The 23,159-nt window shown below is 41.8% G+C and overlaps 2 protein-coding genes across 6 annotated transcripts in view; one reads left to right on the forward strand and one right to left on the reverse strand.

Annotated features, from left to right (window-relative positions):
* The window catches only part of NAA35 (N-alpha-acetyltransferase 35, NatC auxiliary subunit), a 28,138-nt gene extending 25,098 nt beyond the window's left edge, over window positions 1-3,040 (forward strand). For all 3 annotated transcript variants that reach the window (XM_035100155.2, XM_035100157.2, XM_035100156.2), the window contains exons 22-23: window positions 75-155; window positions 1,169-3,040. In XM_035100155.2, the coding sequence (XP_034956046.1) occupies window positions 75-155; window positions 1,169-1,228 (141 nt within the window). In that variant the 3' untranslated portion in view covers window positions 1,229-3,040. The remainder of the gene's footprint in view (window positions 1-74; window positions 156-1,168) is intronic.
* The window catches only part of GOLM1 (golgi membrane protein 1), a 28,118-nt gene continuing 7,208 nt past the window's right edge, over window positions 2,250-23,159 (reverse strand). For all 3 annotated transcript variants that reach the window (XM_035100158.2, XM_035100159.2, XM_060280098.1), the window contains exons 2-10: window positions 18,832-18,982; window positions 17,874-18,053; window positions 15,212-15,266; window positions 13,216-13,318; window positions 12,089-12,221; window positions 8,920-9,088; window positions 5,103-5,393; window positions 3,761-3,883; window positions 2,250-3,404 (exon numbers count right to left, since the gene is read on the reverse strand). In XM_035100158.2, coding sequence (XP_034956049.2) covers window positions 3,331-3,404; window positions 3,761-3,883; window positions 5,103-5,393; window positions 8,920-9,088; window positions 12,089-12,221; window positions 13,216-13,318; window positions 15,212-15,266; window positions 17,874-18,053; window positions 18,832-18,960 — 1,257 coding nt within the window. In that variant the 5' untranslated portion in view covers window positions 18,961-18,982 and the 3' untranslated portion in view covers window positions 2,250-3,330. The remainder of the gene's footprint in view (window positions 3,405-3,760; window positions 3,884-5,102; window positions 5,394-8,919; window positions 9,089-12,088; window positions 12,222-13,215; window positions 13,319-15,211; window positions 15,267-17,873; window positions 18,054-18,831; window positions 18,983-23,159) is intronic.

A 23,159-nucleotide genomic window follows, 5' to 3' on the forward strand; every position in this document is an offset into this window, starting at 1 on the left:
AGCTGGCAAATGGATTGTAAAGTACCTTTTCTTCCTGTCTGTGAACTATATCAAACTTGAATATTTCTGTTTAGGTCAACAGAATTCTTAAAGTTGCTAAGCCCAATATTGTGGTCATGAAGCTGCTGGCAGGCGGTCACAAAAAGGATTCTAAAGTAAGCAGATTGTTGCTAAGTTAATATAACTGCTTTTGAAACATAGCATTGGACTATCAGAAGAGGTAGATGTATTGCAAATACGTCACATGCTAGTGGGCCATGATTAAATAGTATATTTTTAATGGCATACTCAAGAGAATTGGTACATAGTTTCAGTTAAAATGGCAGATACCAAACTATATTGGTGGGGCATGTTGCTGTAACAACTTAACAGTATAATCTTTAAAAATACATTTATTCTAAAGGACATTGTGCTATGTTGTAATACCTTAAAAGTCTTGATTGGGCTGCAGCACTTTACCAACTTACTTGAGAATTGAGCCCCATTGAACTCCATGTCCTGTTTCGTACATACACACCCCATCTCCACTTCCCAGACTAGTGTGCAGATTGGAATGTAGTTCTCTGTAGGAATCCTCATGCCGTATTTGTATGATGTGGCGAGGACTGATTTCAGTGCTTTTGTATAGAGGAAAGAATGGCTTCCCCCCCCCCATGCAGTGTCCCTGAAAGCCTCCCAGGATCATTGTATGGTTGAAAATGACAGCTCAGTGGGTTTATCATATGCTGCTATTCACAGAGCCAGTTTCGACCCCATTTTCAAAATGTGTGGCAGGAGCTGTGCTTTAGTTATTCCAGGCAGTTTGCACCTATGAAATGGGGGGAAAGAAAGTCATCCCTTGTATAGCAAGTACGTTAAAGACCCCAAAAGCAAACCCTAACAAAAAAAAAATTCAGAAAAAGCATGCACATAATCAGGATGTATTCAAAAGGCACATGAATTGGATAAAGACTGACCCATCCATCCCTAGCGCACTTGGCAGTGTATCTAATATTTGCATAAGTTCTGTAATTGAGAAGCACTATGTCTGGAAGAGATGATAAAGGGTGCTTTGTCTCACCTTGTTGCTGTTCATCTTCAGGGTTTTCTCACTCTTGGAATCCAAAATGCTTAATTAAGGAGTCATTTGGACATGCTTTAAAGTATCTTTCAATGCTTTTTCTTCTAGGTTCCACCAGAATTTGACTTCTCCCCTCACAGATACTTCCCAGTAGTGAAGCTTATTTGAGGCAAAGGATTAGGAGAACAAACAATCTATAATATGTACAACAGAGCTGCCTTGGTAGGCTCTTTTATACTGTGCTCAAAAGGGACATAGTTCACTTGGACAAAAGTACTATTGGGAGTAGCTTTATTCTGGCTTCCACACAGCCTGAGTGACAACTGCTGTTTTAAAGTGGTTTGTGTAATGTTTTACCATTGGACCTGATTTTAACAACTTCATTGTTAAAGCATTGTATGTTTTGGTTTTACTGCGGTTTTACCCATAAATCGTTTTTATGAATGGCTTTTGAATATTTGTAAGCATTTCAGAACACACTTGCCCACTTCAAAAGAACACTGTAGTAAGGGAGTGGTTATATTTTGATGACTAAAAAACAACTCTCCTCTGAAGGAACACTGGTAGGCTCTGCGGATGTGTATTAGGCCTCATATGAAATGTTCTTAACTCATGCACACGCAAAATTGCATTGGAGTTTTGCTAAGCAATAATTTGGAAGGCATACCCTTTTAGAGTGTAAAATCTTCAAAAGAAGGGGGTGAAATTTCTGGCCACTGGTTGAGTATTCTAGATAGATGTCTTTGGATTTAATTGCTGAGAGTTTGCATTCAGGACTTGACATTATTTGGCCAGCCTTTATACATACATGGTTGCACCTTCCTCTCCACTTGTTTTAAAGGCTGCCCTATACCAAGTTATTTCTGTAAATTTTAAAACTTGAAATGATTTGGACCACTTTTATTTGGTTAAGTAAATGTTCTGTGCACTGTTTTCATATTTCGGTTTTTGAAGCATAATACAGTTGGGGGGTTTGGGATTTTTTTGTTTACACATGTTTGAAGTATTAACGGCAACATTAAAGGTAAGGGTATGTCTATGCAAATAAAGAGCCAGCTAGTTTTATGGAATGTTCTGTAGAATACGTGTTTCCTTTTTCATAGCTTAAGTAGGAGACCTAAAATCTAGACACACTGTACATTTTGTTTCCCCTTGAAGTGGGTTTTACTTGGAATAAGACACCATCAACCAGGCTATTCGGGGTTTTTTATTCTTTAATTTAATCCACCATTGATCGAAATAGGTTTTCATTTCACAAAGACTAGGCTGTTTAATTGAAGTAATCAAAATCAAATACGTAATGGAGTATCTAATTGGTTAGCCTTGTGCTTATGCCACCAGTGGAAGGTGATTGCAAAAGAAAGGAGGCATTTTTTTTATTACCACCAAGCATCCCCAAGACAGTTCTGGAAGGTTAGGGGATTCTCCAGAGATTTTCAATAGCTGAAGGAGGGGATAGGATTTGGGGGGGGGGATCTACCCCCTGCCTCAAAGGTGCTTGTGAAAGGGCACCAACTGGATATAACCATTAGCTGATAAGCATGAAAAAAGATTATGGAGCAACAAACTTGTACCACATTTACTATGTGCCTGGTATTTTTAAGGGTCACCACTACGGTCAAGGATGAATTTGAACAGCTTCTATGACCTATACTGAGGCCACTGCAGTAGCATGCTCTTTCCTATTCGTGTGATAAGTACTGAGCTTTGCTTTGCATTAAGATACTTCATACGAAATAAGTCAATATATGAGGCTTGTAGATTCATCAAGTTGCAGAAAGATTATAAATCATGCTCTTGGCTACTATTATGGGCAAATATTTCAGTGTTTAAAAACTGGTTTATAGTGTATAACCCTATCGCTATCTTCTTTCTGGAGGAAATTGCTATGGAAAACAAGTACAAAATCCAGTAATAATTGGGAAGAACAGTCTTTCTTTGATAGCTAGAGAAAACAATGGGATTTCTAAAGCTAAAGTTTAAGAAATTCCAGTTTTGGTAGCTAGACAACTTGTATTTCGGGGCTTTTTTGTCGCAGTTCAAGGAGAACCAGAAGAACAGGTACAGATTCCTTTTTTAAAAAAGGCTTCCTCCTGAAATGTTTTTATGGCACACTTCATAGGAATAGTAAGAACATTACATCAGGAGACAAGTTAATAAGGTCAGAAATAATTTAAATAAATTGATCCGCTTCAGTTTCACATTTCAAGCCTTGAAGGTTTCAAGCCTTGTCTCAGTGTTTGTAGTTGTTTCCTGCAACAACTCATTATTCACAGCCTCTGTTGATGCTCTTCGCCAAGCTTAAATAAGTGGTTTTGCATGTTGGAATCTTCAAGTTTCTGGACTGAAAAGAAGAAATTTTATGAAATCCTAAACACATAGAGTTTGGTTAATTAGATATTTAATCACAGAATATTTACACATAGACAACATTATGCCTGTCTATTGATTGTGCAAAATATACATATTTTCAACTGACGGTTTTTCACAACATAATGGCAGCTATCAGCACGACGTCCCATGTTGCTAAATCAGGACAAAGTTTGCTAAATACCCAGTTTGAAAATATTTGTTTTAAATGTCACTGAACTAACTAATAAAAAAATCTGACTGATCACTGTGCAAAATAGTTTTAAGGTACCGGTATTCTAGAATATGTATGAGAACCATGACCTTCGGAAAAGAAAACGCAGCACTTACCATTAAAGTTACTTTGGTTGTCAACAAGAGCAGCTTGCTTATCTGTTTCAGATTCCGCCTCGTTCATTTCTAAATTGTAGTCCACTATGTTATCCTGGTTTACTTTTTTGATTCCAAATTCACCTGCAAGGAAAAGGCAGAATAATTCTTTTTATGAATCTTGTTGAAGTAAAAGTTGCCTTTTACTGTAGACCATTCAAATATTTCAAATATTAACACCGAGCTTTCTTGGCACATTACAATCAATCAGTCAACCAACCAACCAGCATAGGCACCTTACATTTTCAGTAGTTAGGAGAGATTACTAATGGTTTTATTTAAATATTGTAATACCTGATAGTGCTCATTTGTCTCTTAACACCTTTATACCCCGGTACTCTTGCCACTTGATCATTTCTTTGAGATACAGGCAATATTTGCATTGGTGGCATGCTAGATCAAACATATTCTCATAGTCACCTCTTTATTTCTTCAAGTTGTCTGTATCATATCTGCTTACCAAAAGGTAAGGATCTTTTAACAATTAGCTAGGGGCTGGGTGGCAGGTCGTCCCTTAGGGCTTGGAATTAGGATAATCTATTTTAGAAACCTGCTGTGCCTTGTCAGTGCAGTAGAATGTGTTTTGGATGTGTAGCATACTGCCCTACTGCAGGATTCAGCACTCCCAAGAAAATTTACGTCCTCCTCACAAAATGTCATCTTAAAAAAATTATTTTGATTTTCTATGTTGTGAGGCCCCCTCAAGGCTTCCTCCACTGGGGGAAAAATACCATTCCTACAGGTCCAAGATGTTTGAGACCTCCCCCCCACACCCCCAAAATCTGTATTTAATAAACTGGCCACGCACACACTTTTGGCCTCTGACCCCTGGCCCGGCAACCCAAACAAGGTTAGCCACTCCTGCCCTATGATAACCTCTAACACAAAGAGGGAAAGTAGTATGTTCAAAGTGAAACAAGCCTACTACTAAACATTGTTTTGGAACTAAAGATGGGCCATTGCGCCACCATTTTGTTTCCAGTGGTAGATAGACAAATACTATACTTCAAATATTGTTTGACACAGTGCTACACCCAAAACATGCAGTTTTGTCAGGAGTGATAGATAATAATAATAATAATAATAATAATAATAATAATAATAATAATAATTTATTTGTACCCCGCCCATCTGGCTGGGTTTCCCCAGCCACTCTGGGCAGCTTCCAACAAAGATTTAAAATACATTAAAATGTCACACATTAAAAACTTCCCTGAACAGCTGATTTATTTTTCATTTTCTGTATATTTATTTATACCCTCAAATATGTCTTCCTGGACAGCAGCCAAGCCTTTATACTAACCAGTCTTTCTGGTCTCCTGTTCATCCTGCTGCAGGTCATCATTTAAAAGGTGCTCTCGTTCAACTTCTTCATCATCTGCTTTTCCATGATTGGCATCTTGATGGCGCATAGCTTCTGCCAATTCCTCTGCCTGCTTTTCTGCTTCAACTTCATACGGATTCTGTTCCTTTCCTGGTTCTGAGGGCAGTCCTTTGTTATCTGCGTTAAGCTTAGCAACTATTTGTTGGGGGTCCTGATCAACAGAGAGTTCCTCTTCCTTGGGTTCATTTTTATTGACAGCAAAAGCAGTTCCTTTTGTAAACAATTGTAAAAGCACAATAAGAACACAGTGCAAGAATGGGATTGGTATCAGAATTCAAATATTTAAATCTTAAGCTGCTTTTCCTTGCCTAACTTGTTTCACAGAATGGGCACAACACCTATTGAAACCAGAAGTCCGTGCACTCGGTTGGTTAAAGGAGCTTGTCATACAAGACACTTACGGAACACATTGTTCCAGTTCTGGAGACCATCCTGAGTTTCTCTTTTAATATATATTCATGGAGTGAGAAAGTATATGGATAGGAAAGATCTGCAAGGCATGCAACCTGGACCTAAACTTTACACTGACTCGAGGTCCTCCATGCCAAAACATTCTTCATTCATTAGGCCCCGTTATCCAGCACAGTCAAATCAAGTATAAAATGGAGGAAGAGGAGGTGTTGGCGAGGTACATGATACTGAGGGATTAAAATGAAACTGGCAATGTGTATGATTTTACTGCTTCCAATGGGTTATATAATAATAATAATTTATTATTTATACCCCGCCCATCTGGCTGGGTTTCCCTAGCCACTCTGGGCGGCTTCCAACAGAAAATAAAACACAGTAATCTATTAAACATTAAAAGCCTCCCTGAACAGGGCTGCCTTCAGAAGTCTTCTAAAAGTCTGGTAGTTGTTTTCCTCTTTGACATCTGTTGGGAGGGCGTTCCACAGGGCAGGCGCCACCACCGAGAAGGCCCTCTGCCTGGTTCCCTGCAACTTGGCTTCTTGCAACGAGAGAACCGCCAGAAGGCCCTCGGTGCTGGACCTCAGTGTCCGGGCAGAATGATGGAGGTGGAGACGCTCCTTCAGGTATACTGGACCGAGGCCATTTAGGGCTTTAAAGGTCAGCACCAACACTTTGAATTCTGCTCGGAAACGGGTTGTGCTCGGGTTGTTCCATTTCCAGAGTTTAGATAGTAACAGTTGACAAATAAAGAGAAACTTTCACCAAGTATATTTTGTGTTGCTTCATGTTTACTGGGCAGGGGTCTAGGAAACAGCATGATGGCGAATGACATGGGACTTTTTCACTCGGTAAAACCTCCCATTGTCCACACCTGCAGTCCCTTAAAAAGGACTCTGAATAAAGATGGAAAATCAGTAAATACAAAGCAGCAAGTGAACATATAGCACAGTTTTCTGGGCAAGCTGGATATTTCTCCTTAAGACCGGCAAGATGGGTGCAGGTTTTTATACCCCTCTCTCATGAGCTAGATGTTCAACATTCATCTCACAAATAGCAGCACACAATACACAATGACACAGTACAGGCATGACTCACCTGAGTCTATTTACCTGCTGTAACCAGATTTTACTACCATCCTCAAGGTAAGAGAAAGTTGGGTGGGGGTGTTAATCAAGGAGGTGTATCAATATCGGGGGGGGGGGGTAGAATTCCCAGGATCTGGAATCTCATTTGGGTTTGGGACACAGTTCCATCTCCAAAGGACAACTTGGGATAGGATATGTCAATGTCCAAACAGTATGCAGGGATACATGAGCAACAGAATGATCAACGAGAGAGGAGTGGAATGTTCCATGCAGTGTCAGGAAAGTAGCAGTGCCGTGTAGCTTGGGATCTAGCAAATTTCTCACCACAACAGTCAGCAAGCATAGTCTTGCTTAGGCCAGTTGGTTTACAACAGAGGTGGTTAACCTTTTTTGGACTGAGGGCCACGTACCAGCAGTAGGTATGGCCAATGGTTTGGTGTATATATATATATATATATATATATATATATATATATATATATATACACACACAGCTGCACACACGCATGCAACTATGTACATTTAGGAATGAATAAGTTTTATCTGCCATTTTGCCCTCAACTGGATGCTACTTCTCAATGTGCCGCTGCACTTAGCTTGAAAGCCCTTTCCCCCAAGCCTTAACTTTGTACGAGGGAGATAATGTTTGTGATTGTGGTAGTGGCTCCTATGCAGCCATTTGGGGGGTACAGTCTCCTTTCCCTCTATGCAAGCTACCAGAAAGACGATTATTCTGCATTAACCATCTGAACCAGGGGGCACCAAGCCAGCACTGCAAAGGCTTTTTTTTTCATTGGTGCAGCTGGGCAGGTGTCCTAAAGTCTGAGCTTTCATTTAAATAATCATCTGTAGTCCTCCAAGAAAGAAAGTTAAGAGGCAAAATGTGCAGGTACCTTCTGAAACTATTTCTGTACAGTGAGAGTTAAGTGTTGTATATTTTTCCTAATATTGAGGCGTGATCCCTGTTGATTAACTAGCAACTCACTGTGTGTGTAATCAACAATGTAGCACCATGTTGCAGGGGTGGTTGTCTCTCTTAAGTTTGTGTTATGCCACATTCCTCATGGCAGTCATTTTGTGGCTGGTGCTCACAGCGGTCTCTCCAAATTCAAAATGTGCACAGGGGTCCAAAAATGTTGGGAGACCCTTGCTCCACACAGTGGCCTATCAAGCAATAGCCACTTCCACACTACATGATAAAGGTAAAGGTAAAGTAAAGGTAAAGGGGCCCCTGACCATCAGGTCCAGTCGTGTCCGACTCTGGGGTTGCGGCGCTCATCTCGCTCTATAGGCTGAGGGAGCCAGCGTTTGTCCGCAGACAGCTTCCGGGTCATGTGGCCAGCATGACAAAGCTGCTTCTGGCGAACCAGAGCAGCGCACGTAAACGCCGTTTACCTTCCCGCCGGAGCGGTCCCTATTTATCTACTTGCACTTTGATGTGCTTTCGAACTGCTAGGTGGGCAGGAGCTGGGACCGAGCAACGGGAGCTCACCCCGTTGCAGGGATTCGAACCGCTGACCTTCTGATCAGCAAGCCCTAGACTCTGTGGTTTAACCCACAGTGCCACCTGGGTCCTGATAAAGATACAGTACAGCAAATGTGACTTAAGACCTTTCCTGCTTCTTGATGACCTTTGCAATGACACGTAGCATGGAATGGCATTATAAATAAGGAAGAAACACTCTTGTGTTTCCAAATGCCATGTGAGCAGCGACTGAGTTTGTGAAAAATACCAGTGCAGCAATGCCTTGCAAACAAAAGGGTCTTTGGTGTGGATTGCAGACGGGGGGGGGGGGAACCTAGCAGCAAACAGCAGAAGTAAAATGAGGCAACAAATCAAACTCCTGGAAAATGCTTTTAACCCAGCACCAGATTGCCCTGTCCAACATCCCCATCTTTAGCTGTGATCATATTTCATTCATTGGTGAATGAATCCCAACGAAAACCGAAAGCACATTCCTTTGTTTTACAGGCATCGCTTCAAGAACTGAACGCTCACACACCTACATATATTTCTAGCGTTGCTAAGGTCACAACATGACTAATGTGAAGATTGTAAACCGGAGAGCCTGAAAGTGATAGAATCACTGTTTCAACTTTGGCCAAAGTCACAACTTTGTATTGGGAAAAAAAATCTTTTTCATGCAAAGTTGTTCTGTGTTCAGTACTATTTGTTTTAGATGCTAACGCCTAATGAAGAGATTGGAAATTAATGCTAATCTTTGATACAACACTCTTACCTTTTTCTCTTCGATAATCCAGTTCTGCTACATTTTTTATGATGGGTGGCGTTGGCTTTGAGATTTCTAGTTTCAAAGAATCATCAGAGACGTAATGCTTTCCTTGAAGTTCATTTCCCTGTTTTGTCAGGTCTTGCTGCTGGAACTCTGTTGGCTCTTCAATATTTACCTAAAACAACAACAACAACAAAACAGCCCTACTTGATCCATACAATTCTTCAATGCAAATGAATAATCTACTATTAGAATTTTTACTGTGGTTACACAGCAAATTGAACGACAGTAAAACAGACAGCTGTTTTCCCTTCTTGTGGCTGCTTCACAAGCCTGCTATGTTTGGAAGAAGTTACATTTGACAATAGCTACATGCATATATTTCACTGCATGCCTATGGCCTGGGGAGCAGGTCCCATTAATTTCTAGGGGGAAGTTAAACAGTTTTCTCTCCTACTGAAATCAAAAGAGACTTAGGTAGTTTTCAGCTTTACCACATTGTGACAGGATCTGGCCAGATTTGTGATTGGATCTCGCCACATAATTGTCTACTCTTAAGAAAGGCCCATGCAGGGAGATGACAATTTTAATCAAGGCCACTGTATGAGGGGAGTCAGCCTCCCCATAACCCTATTAAGGGGGGGGACCCATAGAGCTGGGAAAGCAAACAAGCATCCTGTATGTTTGGATCAGGTCTGTGGCAGTGGGGTGGGGGAAAAACAAAGCCTTCTTCCTCCCCATGCCAGCTTTCAAAAGATTATTACATTAGGTGATCCAGTCACAGTTCTCTCATATAGTTGGCTTAGTGAGAGCGAGATGAAGGGCAGGTAATTTTGGCTTTAGTGCAAAGTGAACTTTGAAAGCTGTTTGGATACTTGTAAGCAATTTTATTTTTAAATGCATTCTAAAAACTCACTTTTTACGCTTAATCATTTCCTCAAACCTTCACAACTTTAAGAAAATGTACAAAGTACAACTTTTATGTGCCACTCCCTGTCCCCAATGGTGACAAATGATTTTAAGTCCACAAATAAATCTTAGTTAAGCAAGAGGAAGTTTTACCTGTTGGCATAGAATGGAGCTATACTATTTACCAAAAAAAAAAGAGGGTCAAAGGTTTTGAAGGAAGAAGGTGTCAGAAATCTTGTTCAAACAACGGACGTTGAACTGGAAGTTCCTTGTTCTAGTTCAAAAACTTAAATAATGTTACTGAAACAATGTTGATTACTTTTAAGTTGCTGCTGTAACTTAATCCAGTCACCCGACTGGGGAGTTAGATACCCTGTTTCTCTGAAAATAAGACGTAGCCATAAAATAAGCCATAGCAGGATTTTTAAGCATTCAAGGAATATAAGCCATACCCCGAAAATAAGACATAGTGATAGGTGCAGCAGCAATGCCGGCCGCGGCAGGAGGATGGGGGGGGAATAGGACATCCCCTGAAAATAAGCCATAGTGTGTTTCTTTGAGGAAAAATAAATATAAGACAGTGTCTTATTTTCAGAGAAACACGGTAAGCATGCCAAAGTTTTTTTTTAAATTAAACTTTATTACAATATACAACATTTATCACAGAGTAAAATAAACTTCACAATAAAAAATGATTATAACAAATATTACATTTGACTGTTTTCATTTCTGTTTTCATTTCTCTGAAATAGAAATAGCTTCCCCCCCCTTTCCCCCTCCCTCACAATTTCCCCTTACCCTTTGACTTCTCAGCCTGATCCGAACTTATCCTTTATTCTACCAGTTTAACCATTTTCTACATACCTTATTCTACCATCAACATTGTTCCTTTTTATTATATACATACATCATATTTTCTATCATCTATTTCTTTTCATCATTCCATTCCATACCTAATACATATAACTGAACCTTATATAGTGGAGATAAAATTGGAGTTTACTACCCTTGTTTTAATGTAGTCTGTAAATTTTTTTCAACTATTTTCAATTTCCTCCTTCTTTGTACCTTTAATTTCCTCATATTTTTTAGCCAAATTATAATAATTAAATAATTTTTCTTGCCATTCTTCTTTTGTCGGAACGTGAACATCCTTCCAATTTTTTGCTATTAAAAGTCTCGCAGCTGTAACTGCATAACTTAGGCAACAGCTATCTCTAGGGTTAACCTCTTTCGGCACCATTCCTAATAGGAATAATTTGGGGCACTTCTTGATCGGGTATCTCAATATTTTCTTTAGTTCATTATATATTAACTCCCAAAACCTCTTTATAGGTTTACAGTGCCACCACATATGAATGTGGGTACCTCCAGCAGATGTTGGTTGCTCCTGCGTAAATTTTTGCCAGTTTCGCTGGTGTTAAGTACCACCTGTTTTGCATCTTCATAATGTTTTCCTTTATGTCATAACATGGTGTAAATTCAAGGCCTTTCGTCCACAATTTTCCCCATTCACTCATTGTTATGGGTTTCCCTAGGTCTTGGGACCATTTTATCATATAATCTTTTGTTAATTCCTCCTCCGTTTTCCACTTCAATATAATTTGGTATAAATTTTTTATAAATTTATCCTTATTAATAAATAAGATCTCTTCTAATTTAGATATTCCTTTATCAAAGCCAATTTGTTTATCAATTTGTAACCTTTGGTTCACTTGAAAATACTGTAACCAGGAGGTGAAATGTCCTTTTACTTCCGCATATTCCTTTAGGTGCCAAATTCCTTCTTTATTTTCTATTAGCTGTCTATATGTAGGCCACTTTGTTTCCATATTTTTTCTTCTTACTGCCACTATCTCGAGGGGAGAGATCCACCAAGGCGTCTTCGGCTCAAAGTATCTTTTATATTTTTGCCATACAAGATATAGCGATTTCCTGATAACACTGAGCCGAAAACTACTCCTTTTTTCAATTTTCTCCCTCATCAAGTACTTGATGAGCATGCCAAAGTTTAGGCACTTCTAAACTTAAATGAGCACACTGGAATTCCAAAAGGTCAAGACAGCAACAAATGGAAGGAATATACATTCAAAAAATGGAGATGAGACGAGAAGTGTTGTATTCACCTTCTTACTACTTTGGGCCATCAACAATTGTAGTTGTTCAGCCCCACATAGAGGTCTGGATAATGGCCTGAATCGGTTCAGCCTGGTTCACCTACAATTTGTGTATAAGTACCCCTCTAAAACAAACTTTAAAAACTTACTTGATCATTTCTCTCTAATATTTTTGAACTATTCTTCATGTCTTCTGGTATCTCACTGCCTTTTTTGCAGGCTGCTTCTATCCTTTCTTCACATTGTTCTTTCAGTTCCTTCATCTGACTGATGCACTGAGTCCTTGAACCAAGCAACAAAATGTCGTTTGTAAAATGTGTTCTTTAAAACAGGAACGATCTGCACAACTTGAAACCCACGAAGTTAAACACAGCCTGTCAGACAGACACATACTCTTGCATTCTGCCTGCTTGACAACCTCCTTGTTTTTGTAGTCCTAGAGAGATCATGAACTGGAGGTTTATTGAGCCCCTGGCGGGCTGCTGTTCATGGGCTGGTGAGCTACCTTTGGCTTGTACAGTCACAAACTGTGCAGGCCCAGTGGTGGATTTATAGCTTTGCACAGTAAGTGCAGAATCAGGGCCCCGTGCTCCTGAGAGGCCTCCCATCTAGTAGTGTATATTGTTAACCGAGAGGATATATTTGAAACATGACTACCAACAATGTATTGCCAACTGCTGAATTCAAGTATTTTAGTTGGCTGCATTGCTTCTGCTTTTCGCTTCTCCTACTCCCTGATTAAAGTTAGTACAGGCTGGTCCATTAGGCAACTAGGGCTTAGTTCAAGCAATTGAAAAGTGTTCAAGCAATTTTTAAAAAGTTCCCAAAAATCTTAAAGCCGCACTTGTTCCTGTCTGACCCTAGCAGACATTTCTGCCAATCTCCTGAGACAAACAGCTCTCGGCACCACTCAGCCAATTGCAGGCCAATTGTTGTGATGATGACAATCCAGCTACATTAGCAGATATACTTTTCTGGTAGACCCAGGAGCCAGTAGAACTGAGGAGGGATGTAGGTAAGGCAAGTTAGAAATATCCTATATTTAAATGCGAAATTGTACCCAACCTTTGTCGTTTTGGTTTGTTCAGTACTATAAACCAAATTAAGTTCTTAGATTTGTGAGCCAGTGAAGCAAAATATTTAAAACAGCAAATCTGAATTTTATATTATTTAATCCCATTGACTTCAATGTGGGAAACATATTGTTTAAAATCTAAATAACTTGGATTGTGGCCATTTTGCCTATGCAGAAGCTGGCCAATCGTTACATACTTACATGTCAAATGTGATTTTTTTCTGAAGGTTTGTCTGGTTTTTCTTAAACCTGTAAATGTCAAGTTGGAGCCTTCCACATTCCTTCTGCAGACCTCTCAAGTTTTCTGAGTAAAAATTAAATTTTATTAAAAACAAACAGAAAAGCAGGAAGGAGAAAATAATGAACGATGAGTAGGAAAGAACATTCTTATTTCTTTCACCAATTATTCATAGTAATTAGATTAAAACACTGCTTCGGTCTTTTTGGTTTATGTGACCTGTGTAGCTCAAACATATGCATGTTTTGTAAATTCCACTACATTCAATGGAGTTTACTGCCTAGTAGTGTCCGTGAAATCCATACTGTGCAAGCAGACTTTCATTTGCTCACAGCGACTTCTCCTTCCTTCTCAAAATCTGGAGCAGGTTTGAGGGCAGTAGCAGGGGGGGGTAACAGAAGTTCTGGTGTGCAAGCAGAAGTCTATTCTGCTGGTGAACAGGCACAACTGAATATCACCCTATACACAAATTGATAAGGATTGCAGCCTTAGAAGTATTATTGCAAAGGGACCATGAAGCGATCATCCCAACTTCCATCTGCAAGAAGAATTTTCTGTTCACCTGAGTGCAGACCCACTTTTCCCTCCCCTACTTTTTCAAAGCTCCCCCTCCACACACACACCCAAAAAAGAAATAGCACTTTGGGGTTTTTTGTTTGCTTTTGCACTATAAAATACTGGGAGAGTATTGAAAATGCACATTTTTAAAAGAAGAGTATTAACCGTATTTTCCTCCATGTAACTCTGAGTTAATCTTTATAGACTTGCATGATTCTAGCCTGAAATCCAGCAGCCTATGACTTCCATTCCTATTCCACCTGGTTCTTTCCCCTTGAGATTTGTGGACCTCACCTCCTGCAACAATCTTTAAGTCCCTCACAAATCAGTGGGTTTTTTTAAGATGAAGGTTCTTCTCCCTGGATACAGTTATTTATTCCTTGATGTCTGGTTAAATAATATTTATTCATTTAGCTCTCTCATCAAAGTTCATATCATTACCTACTACATTAGAACTATAAAAAGGTAAAGGGACCCCTGACCATTAGGTCCAGTCATGACCGACTCTGGGGTTGTGCTGCTCATCTCACACTATTGGCAGAGGGAGCCGGCATACAGCTTCCAGGTCATGTGGCCAGCATGACAAAGCCGCTTCTGGCGAACCAGAACAGCACACGGAAATGCCGTTTCCCTTCCCGCTGTAGTGGTACCTACTTATCTACTTGCACTTTGAGGTGCTTTCGAACTGCTAGGTTGGCAGGAGCTGGGACCAAGCAACGGAAGCTCACCCCGTTGCGGGGATTTGAACCGCCGACCTTCTGATCGGCAAGCCCTAGGCCCTGTAGTTTAACCCACAGCGCCACCCGCGTCCCTGGCTATATTAACTATATTAAGTGCATAATTAGATGAGATGTTGGACAGCCATGTCTAGCTCTCTTTAAATTTTTGAAAACACAGCCATAAGTAGCCAAATTTGAAATGAGGCTATTGCACTGGGGATAGGGGGAGGAGAGAGGGAGCTAACATTTCTACCATGGAATTGATGATTATTCAATTTTTCCAAAACTATCCCCAATTGAGCAAACAGCAGCCAGCAGGAGCACCATGGCAATATTAATAAGAAAAACAGCATTGAGAAAGGTTTTAAAAAAACAAAACCCTCCCCCAGAAGGACAATCTTGATCTAATAAAAGCTACCTTTGTGGTAGCTTTTAGGAAAATAAAAAAAGGATTTCCTAGGTTGACTCAAGGCTCTGTCTTCAAGTAGTAAGTTTCTAGGTCCCACAGTTTTATACTGTCTCTGTTTAAAGGCGGGTTTACATTCTGAAACAGCTACAGCTGCCCCCATACTTTCCTACTATTCCAGCCTGGAGGAAAATGTATCAGTAGACATACAATGGGCAAAGGTATAAAAATAAGCAAACTTAATTGCTGTGCAAATGGTCCTTTACTGAGATTTACCTTTCAAATTCTGGATCAGTCTTTCATTTGTTGTAATGTTATTCATCAGCATTGCCTGAAAGAAACAAGGAATTGTTTGAGTGCTTGAAAAACAATGGTTTCCATTTCTACATTATCCCAGTCCTGTGCATTTGTTGCCTATGTTCAGCAGGTAAAGGTAAAGGGACTGCTGGTGGTAATTTCCTGGAGAAAGAACAGCTATATAAAAATAATCAATTCAGAACATACAAACTACTTCATTGTGTATCTGATCAAGGCTGTGCTGGACTACTGTGCGAATACAGAATTATAGGTATTAGATGGATAAGCCATGGTTTGCCCAACCCAGACTCATGTTTAGACTCCCCCAAACTACAAGCAGTACAAACCTTGGCATACAGCTCATGTTTTCCCTATTTTATCGATTGTATGACAAGCGTGTCTTGTTGTGTTTACAGTGGTGCCTCACTAGACAAAATTAATTCGTTCCACAGGTCAATTCATGTAACGAACTTTTCGTCTAGCGAGTCCCAGTTTCCCATAGGAATGCACTGAAACTTAATCAATGCGTTCCTATAGGCTCTGGGGGACTGGCAGCGGCATGCAACGGGGCTTCGGAGAAGGTCTCCGAAGCCCCGTCCGATGCCGGCTGTGTGCAAGGCGGCGGGGGGGAGAAGCTCTCTTCTCCCAGCCACCGCCTTGCCTGCCTCCCCCGACATGGAGCGCAACTTCGGAGGTCTCCGAAGTTGCGCTCCATGCCGGGGGTGCGGGGCAAGAGGCGGGGGCAGGGGAAGACCTTTTCCCGCTTCCGCCTCTCACCTGCCTCCCCCGACACGGAACGCAACTTCGGAGGTCTCCGAAGTTGCGCTCCGTGCCGGGGGTGCGGGGCAAGAGGCGGCGGCGGGAGAAGGTCTTCCCCCGCCTGCCTCCCCCGATACGGAGCGCAACTTCGAAGGCCTCCGAAGTTGCGCTCCGTGCCAGTGGTGCGGGGCGGTGGCTCCGGGGGACGGAGCCGAATCGCAGCGACCGCTGCTTGCTCCCGCCTGTCTTCCCCGAGCCAAGGGGAAGACAGGCAGGGGCAGCCGCCACACCGCCGTGTTTCGGCTCCGTCCCCCCTGGCAAAGGAAGATTAGCTGTCAGCTTCCCGCGCTGACAGCTGATCTTCCTTTGCCGCTTTCTATGGCTGCGCTTCGTAAGACAAAGCGGCGGTCATAGAAAATTTTGTCGTCTTACGAATGCCTCGCGCAACGCAAAACTCTTTCGTCTAGCGAGTTTTTCATTGTGCAAGGCATTCGTAAAGCGAGGCACCACTGGATTTTATGTATGAGCTTATAGCTGCAATAAAGGTATCTATCTATCAGCTCATGTTTTGCCTGGAGCAATAGAGATTGGCTTAGCTCCAGGCAGTTCAACAGTAGCAGGATGACCAAGCAAGGAACAAAATGGCTGCAGTTTTTACTATGAGCACCTGTGGCTTCACACTCTGGCATGGTTTGGCTTGGTGCTGCCTGTGAATCAAGGCCATTGAGTTGTATCCATTGGTTGCATGGGCAGAAGGTAGCTTGCCCGTCCAATCTTTCTCTTCCTCTTCTCCCCGATGTAGACACCAAGGACCCTCTCTAGAGCAGTGGTTCCCAATTGGTGGTCTGTGGACCCCAGGGCACCCATGTAACCCACCCAGGAGGTCCATGGCACAGTGGCACCTTTCACATAACAAAAGCTTGGCTTTTGAAAAAGGAGAGGTCTGCAGTACTTAGCTAATTGGTTAGCCACTGCTCTAGAGCGTTGGAGGACCCTCCTGAGTGTATGGTACGCAGTTGCAGTACAAAGGAATTGGCCAATCCTTCCATCCAATTTGGGGCAAATCCCCCTTCCCTCTGCAGTGGAGAAAAGGCACACCAGGTTGTGTTTGCAGGTACATTTGTATGCAGCCCAAGAAACCAACCAAAAACATCACAAGGGCACTTCCACAGCAGACGCTCTGCTAAAATATGTACATTTGCATGTACCTTTTCAGGATTTTTCTAGTTAATGAGGTTTTTCTAGGATGAAGTCACAGCTATGACTCAACCACTCAAAGGACAGTGTGCTACAATTCTTCCACCGTGGAGAAACGGCTAGTAACCAGCATTCAGACGGTTAATCCAATCTGCCAGTAGATGGAAATGATCCCAGCAAGCATGACATTTCACATCCCTTGCAATGTTGAAGGAGCTGCTTGTCAGTCTCATAGGTTGTCATACCATTTTCACAACACTCCACCTCAGTTTTCCTCTTACTTTTTTTCTCAAGAAGCTGCATCCAGCACAAGGTGCGTAAGTAATAATAAACTCTCTTTAAAATGTTTAAAATGCCTTTTTATTTTTAACCTCATTGTTTTGAATGTTGCGTTTGCCACCCTGGGCTCATTTGGAAGGGTATTCTTTCTTCAATAAAGAATAATTTAATATTAAATAGTATTTCTACAGTTTTAAGGCACCTTCCCTTTCACAGACAGCAACAATGGCAAGGCCCTCTCCATTACAGTGGGAAAGAGACAGTACTGGGATTTTTTTGACCCTAACAGAATATTGGATAAATCCGCAGTCTCTTTTGCAAAGAAAGACTTAGCAGCAGTTGGACAAAGGAGGAGCTGCAAAGAGAGGCCCAGAGCAGAGCGACAAGGATAATAAATAGTTCTTACCTTCTCATCCATGTGTATTTTGTTAGTGTTTTCCATCTGGAAGTTATGCAGGCTCTGAATTCTGTCAATCTGCTCCCTCTGTTTCTGCAGCTCTCCTTGGAATTCATTTTTTTTAATTTCTACAGCACCTCGTTCTACAGCCACCCGGCGGACTCTTCCTTCCAGCTCCATTATGCGGTTCTAAGGGGCAGCAGATACAAAAATTCAGAAGAGAATGTTTGCAATCTCTGCTGTAAATGCGTGTAATCAAAATCTAACTTCCCATTCTATGCTTGCAGAAAGCAAACTGGACACTGCACAAGTCACCTGTTGAGCCCATGCTAAATGCTCCTAGAACATGGGATAGGGCAAATGGTAAGGGGAAAAAATCTCTAGGAATATTGATCATCATTGCAGATGTGAGGAAAGATTCTTCTTCCTTGGCTCGGGGAGAGACAGGATTGTGTGTAGTTAACAGGGAGTGAGGCAAAACACTGAGTAGAGAGAGAAGGGACACAGAAGGAGCTATTTGCTCTTAAGTAGGAAGTAAGGCAGAAAATGGGCCAAGGGGCAGAGGCATTGGGGAGCTGAGTGATTTTTCCACACACCAATTCAAAACAGCCAGTCCCAACTTTTTCTCTGGGTCTGTGTTTATATATGTGTATCCATAGGCATGAGACAAACAGAAAGAGTTTTTTTACATTGATATAGCAGGCAGCAAGGGTAGCAGAAAGCTCCACAATTTCCTGGTTGAGCAGGATTCAATATTTAACTACGATAGTCACAACCTTTTCCCAAGCACTTCTCTATTCTCTCACTATTTGCTCTCCTGGCCAGCATCCAAATTCCTGTCAGGTGTGACTATTTGGAAACCCCGGCGTGCTTTTAAAACTTCAATAATTCACTGCAATTCTGAACAAAGGAAAACATCGTTGCTGATTCCGTCAAAGTGGAAAACCAATAGAAGAGGAATACGTACCTGCAAATCAATACTGCGGGAACTTGCAATCCAGTAATTGAATCCCAGAACTATTATACAAGCCACAAGGGCCGCCACTAGGAGGGGTGGAGACTTCATCCCGCGACGGCTGTTTCCTAGTCCCACCATCTCAAAGTGAAGATACTAATATCTGTTGATTGAAAAGAAAAAAAAGGCATATTTACATTTCCCTTTGCTGAACTTGCAATTGCATCTAAGTCACACCAGAGACACGAACAGCCCAGTTACAAGCTCAGAAGAAAATCCTGTTGATTTCAACACTTAAATCTTATAAATTCCAGTTCTTTTGTTCTACAAAGATGGATAAACAAAACACAAATATAATCTGTAAGCAAACGAAATAGTCTTTAAAAAGTCTCTACCATTTGCTTTATGTAGTATCCCCTATTAACATCAGTCAATAATTATTTTTTTAACTGTTCATGAAACCTTGAGATCTTTTAAAGATAAAGGTGGTAGAATGAATGAATGAATGAGACAGAAAAGGTTTTAGTTACTGAAGCTGATATACTTATGTTTGATCATCTTCAGTTGCATCTCCTTGATTGGCCCTATGGCAGCTGCTAGGGAAGAGGAGAGCTGCCTCAGCTGGAACACTCAGAGAGCAAAGTTGGGTAGGTCATGTCGTATCAGTTCTGAATTTAACACTGGAATTATCTAACACAGGCACCCCCAAACTTCGGCCCTCCAGATGTTTTGGACTACAATTCCCATCATCCCTGACCACTGGTCCTGTTAGCTAGGGATCATGGGAATTGTAGGCCAAAACATCTGGAGGGCCGCAGTTTGGGGATGCCTGATCTAACACAATAGAACTTCAGTTTTTGAACGCAATCCATTCCAGAAGTCCTTTCGGCTTCTGAAACATTCTCTTTCTGCATGTGTTATGCTTGCATTTGCATCTACTTTAGAGAAATATTTCCTTGCCATTTAGGCCTCACTCTCAACAACCGTGTGGCAACATGAGCAAACCTCCACTTCAACAAAACCTGCCATGCCCTGGAAGAAGCAGTGGTGAATGAAAGTTTAGGTTTAACAAAAGTTCTTACTGTCACCCATTACTATAATCCTCAGCACAAACATTATAGAAAATGTAGGAACAATTGTGTTCATTTATTGCCTGGCTTCTCTCTAAAATAAGATATCTCAAAACGCAACACAACCAATAGATTATACTAAAGAATAACAATTTACTAATGTGTTCAGTTGATTGCATTGTGTTAAACACACCATTAAAACATGATACATAATGGGAGTTAGCAAATATATAGAGCTGAATTAGTACAAGCCTCAATGAAATTAACAAAGCTTGAACTAAGTAAGCAGTATTAATATTCAATATGCTATCTTTACCAGTCAGCCAGACACATTTTTATCCATTCCACATTGGGTGGGTCTTCACAGAGAAGTCCCTTTGAGGCAAGAGCAAAGTGCTCCTTCTATCACTGCTGTGGCAAAGATTTCCCCCCTGGTTCAGATCACATATCTTTCGGTTTTTAAATTAGACTACATCTTGCATCAGGAATTATTAAGGCTGCTCTTTAAAACTGTTCAGTGGTACAGAATGCAGCTAATCAGCTTCTGGAAGGCAGGAAGATTAAAGGTAAAGGTAAAGGGACCCCTGACCATTAGGTCCAGTCGTGACCGACTCTGGGGTTGCGCGCTCATCTCGCATTATTGGCCGAGGGAGCCGGCGTACAGCTTCCAGGTCATGTGGCCAGCATGACAAAGCCGCTTCTGGTGAACCAGAACAGCACATGGAAACGCCGTTTACCTTCCCGCTGTAGCGGTTCCTATTTATCTACTTGCATTTTGATGTGCTTTCGAACTGCTAGGTGGGCAGGAGCTGGGACCAAGCAACGGGAGCTCACCCCGTCACAGGGATTCGAACCGCCGACCTTCTGATCAGCAAGCCCTAGGCTCAGTGGTTTAACCACAGCGCCACCTGGGTCCCTATCAGCTTCTGGAAGGCAGGAAGATTAGGGAATGCAAATTACAGCAAGGTTCCAAAGTCAGCCTTCCAAGCACAGACCAGGATGATAAACGTAATCTCTAAAGCCAAGGGCGGCTAATTTGTGGCCCTGCAGATGACAGCTCCCATCATCACTGACCATTGGCCATGCTGACTGGGGCTGATGGGAGTTAGGAATCCCACAATATCTGGAGGGCCACAGGTCAGCCAGCCCTAAATTGCCCAAGGACCTTGTTGTTATTGTTTAGTCATTTACTCATGTCCGAGTCTTCATGACCCCATGGACCAGAGCATGCCAGGCACTCCTGTCTTCCACTGCCTCCCACAGTTTGGTCAGACTCATGTTCATAGCTTCGAGAACACTGTCCACCCATCTCATCCTCTGTCGTCCCCTTCTCCTTGTGCCCTCAATCTTTCCCAGCATCAGGGTCTTTTCCAGGGAGTCTTCTCTTCTCATGAGGTGGCCAAAGTATTGGAGCCTCAGCTTCACGATCTGTCCTTCCAGTGAGCACTCAGGGCTGATTTCCTTAAGAATGGATAGGTTTGATCTTCTTGCAGTCCATGGGACTCTCAAGAGTCTCCTCCAGCACCATGGGCCCTACATACCTTGAATAGCAGAGCAACCTAGCAATAATAAACAAGTAGCTGCCCAGAGGAAATGGCAGGCATTATTTTTGCTTAGCATCATATTCTATTACTGGTACCACTTAAGACATATAGGAGAGACCTATTAGCATTGAATGCCTTTGCTTTCTCATACAGCTCCTTTCAGCAAGTATCTCAATCACTGCAAAGCCAGATAAGGAATGCCATGGAATACAATGAAAAGATAGTTCCACCATAACGTGTTCCTCCCCTTCCCTGGTGATGATAATTGTGTGACTGAGGATAGGCTGGTCCTTGAGCAACATGACAGGGTGGATGCTAATCATCACTATCCTCTCCAATGCTCCAAGGCAATCTTTATGTTCAACGAGGGACGCAGGTGGTGCTGTGGTCTAAACCACTGAGCCTAGGGCTTGCCAATAGGTCGGCGGTTCAAATCCCTGCGATGGGGTGAGCTCCCGTTGTTTGGTCCCAGCTCCTGCCCACCAAGCAGTTCGAAAGCAGATCAAAGTGCAAGTAGATAAATAGGTACCGCTCCAGCAGGAAGGTAAACGGCATTTCTGTGTGCTGCTCTGGTTCGCCAAAAGCGGTTTAGTCATGCTGGCCACATGACTTGGAACTGTCTACGCCGGCTCCCTCAGCCAGTAAAGCAAGATGAGTGCACAACCCCAGAGTCGTTCATGACTGGACCTAACGGTCAGGGGTACCTTTACCTTTACCTTTAAGATCAACAAGAGCCTCAAGGAGGATCTTGGTAATACTATGTCAAATATAAAAGGAAAAGGGATGAAGAGATACTGAATGCTTCTGAGCTTCATCAAAGCCAGTTCTGGAAGTCCTCCAAACAAAGTGTTTTTTTAAATAAGGAACACATCCTTTTCTCCCCTTATGATTTGTACTGAACCAACAGCGTAGGGCAGAAAGCAAATATTCCACATGAGTTAAGCCCGAACAACAATAAAAACTATGCAAATCAATTCTACTCTTGTCTACTGCATGCTGCAAATCATACTTGGAGGAAGTGATGCCACAAATAAATGCTATTTATCTGATGAATTATCTGAAAGTGTAATTCTGACAGCATACGGCTGGTAGACATTGCTTGCAGATGACTTGCTTCAGTTATCAGGAAAACCAGAAAGTCTTTCCCTAGAGGCACAGTTTCCATATGGTAGGAAAAGAGGCAGGACCGGTAAATACATGCTGAATCACTAAACAGAGAGACTCATGTCAAGAATGGATAAATCTCTGTGGGATCTGTGTAACACATGGCAGAAATCACTGGGATTTCTATTTTAACCCAAATACAGCAGGTTAATGTTTTGTTTATTTATTGCAGGCATGTCCAACAGGTAGATCGTGATCTACCGGTAGATCACTGGATGTCTGCGGTAGATCTCTGGTAGATCATTGGCTCTGCTCAAAGAAGCTGAACAACTGTGGCTCCCCTAAAAAAAAGCTCAACATTTTACCTCCTGCCTGAAAAAACTCAACAACTTTGACCCGAACCTCCCCAAAACGGACCTTCCTCCTTCCTAAAATAAGCTCAACATCTTTGACCTGAACCCCCAAAAGGGGGTAGATCACTGCCAGTTTTTAACTCTGTGAGTAGATCGCAGTCTCTTGGGAGTTGGCCACCCCTGATTTATTGAATGTATATAGCCACCAATCAATAAATATTCTCTGGACAGCCTTACACCAAAACATTCCTAAAATATACAAAAATTAA

This window comes from Zootoca vivipara, chromosome 11 (assembly GCF_963506605.1).
Source record: "Zootoca vivipara chromosome 11, rZooViv1.1, whole genome shotgun sequence".
Taxonomy (NCBI): Eukaryota; Metazoa; Chordata; class Lepidosauria; order Squamata; family Lacertidae; genus Zootoca; species Zootoca vivipara.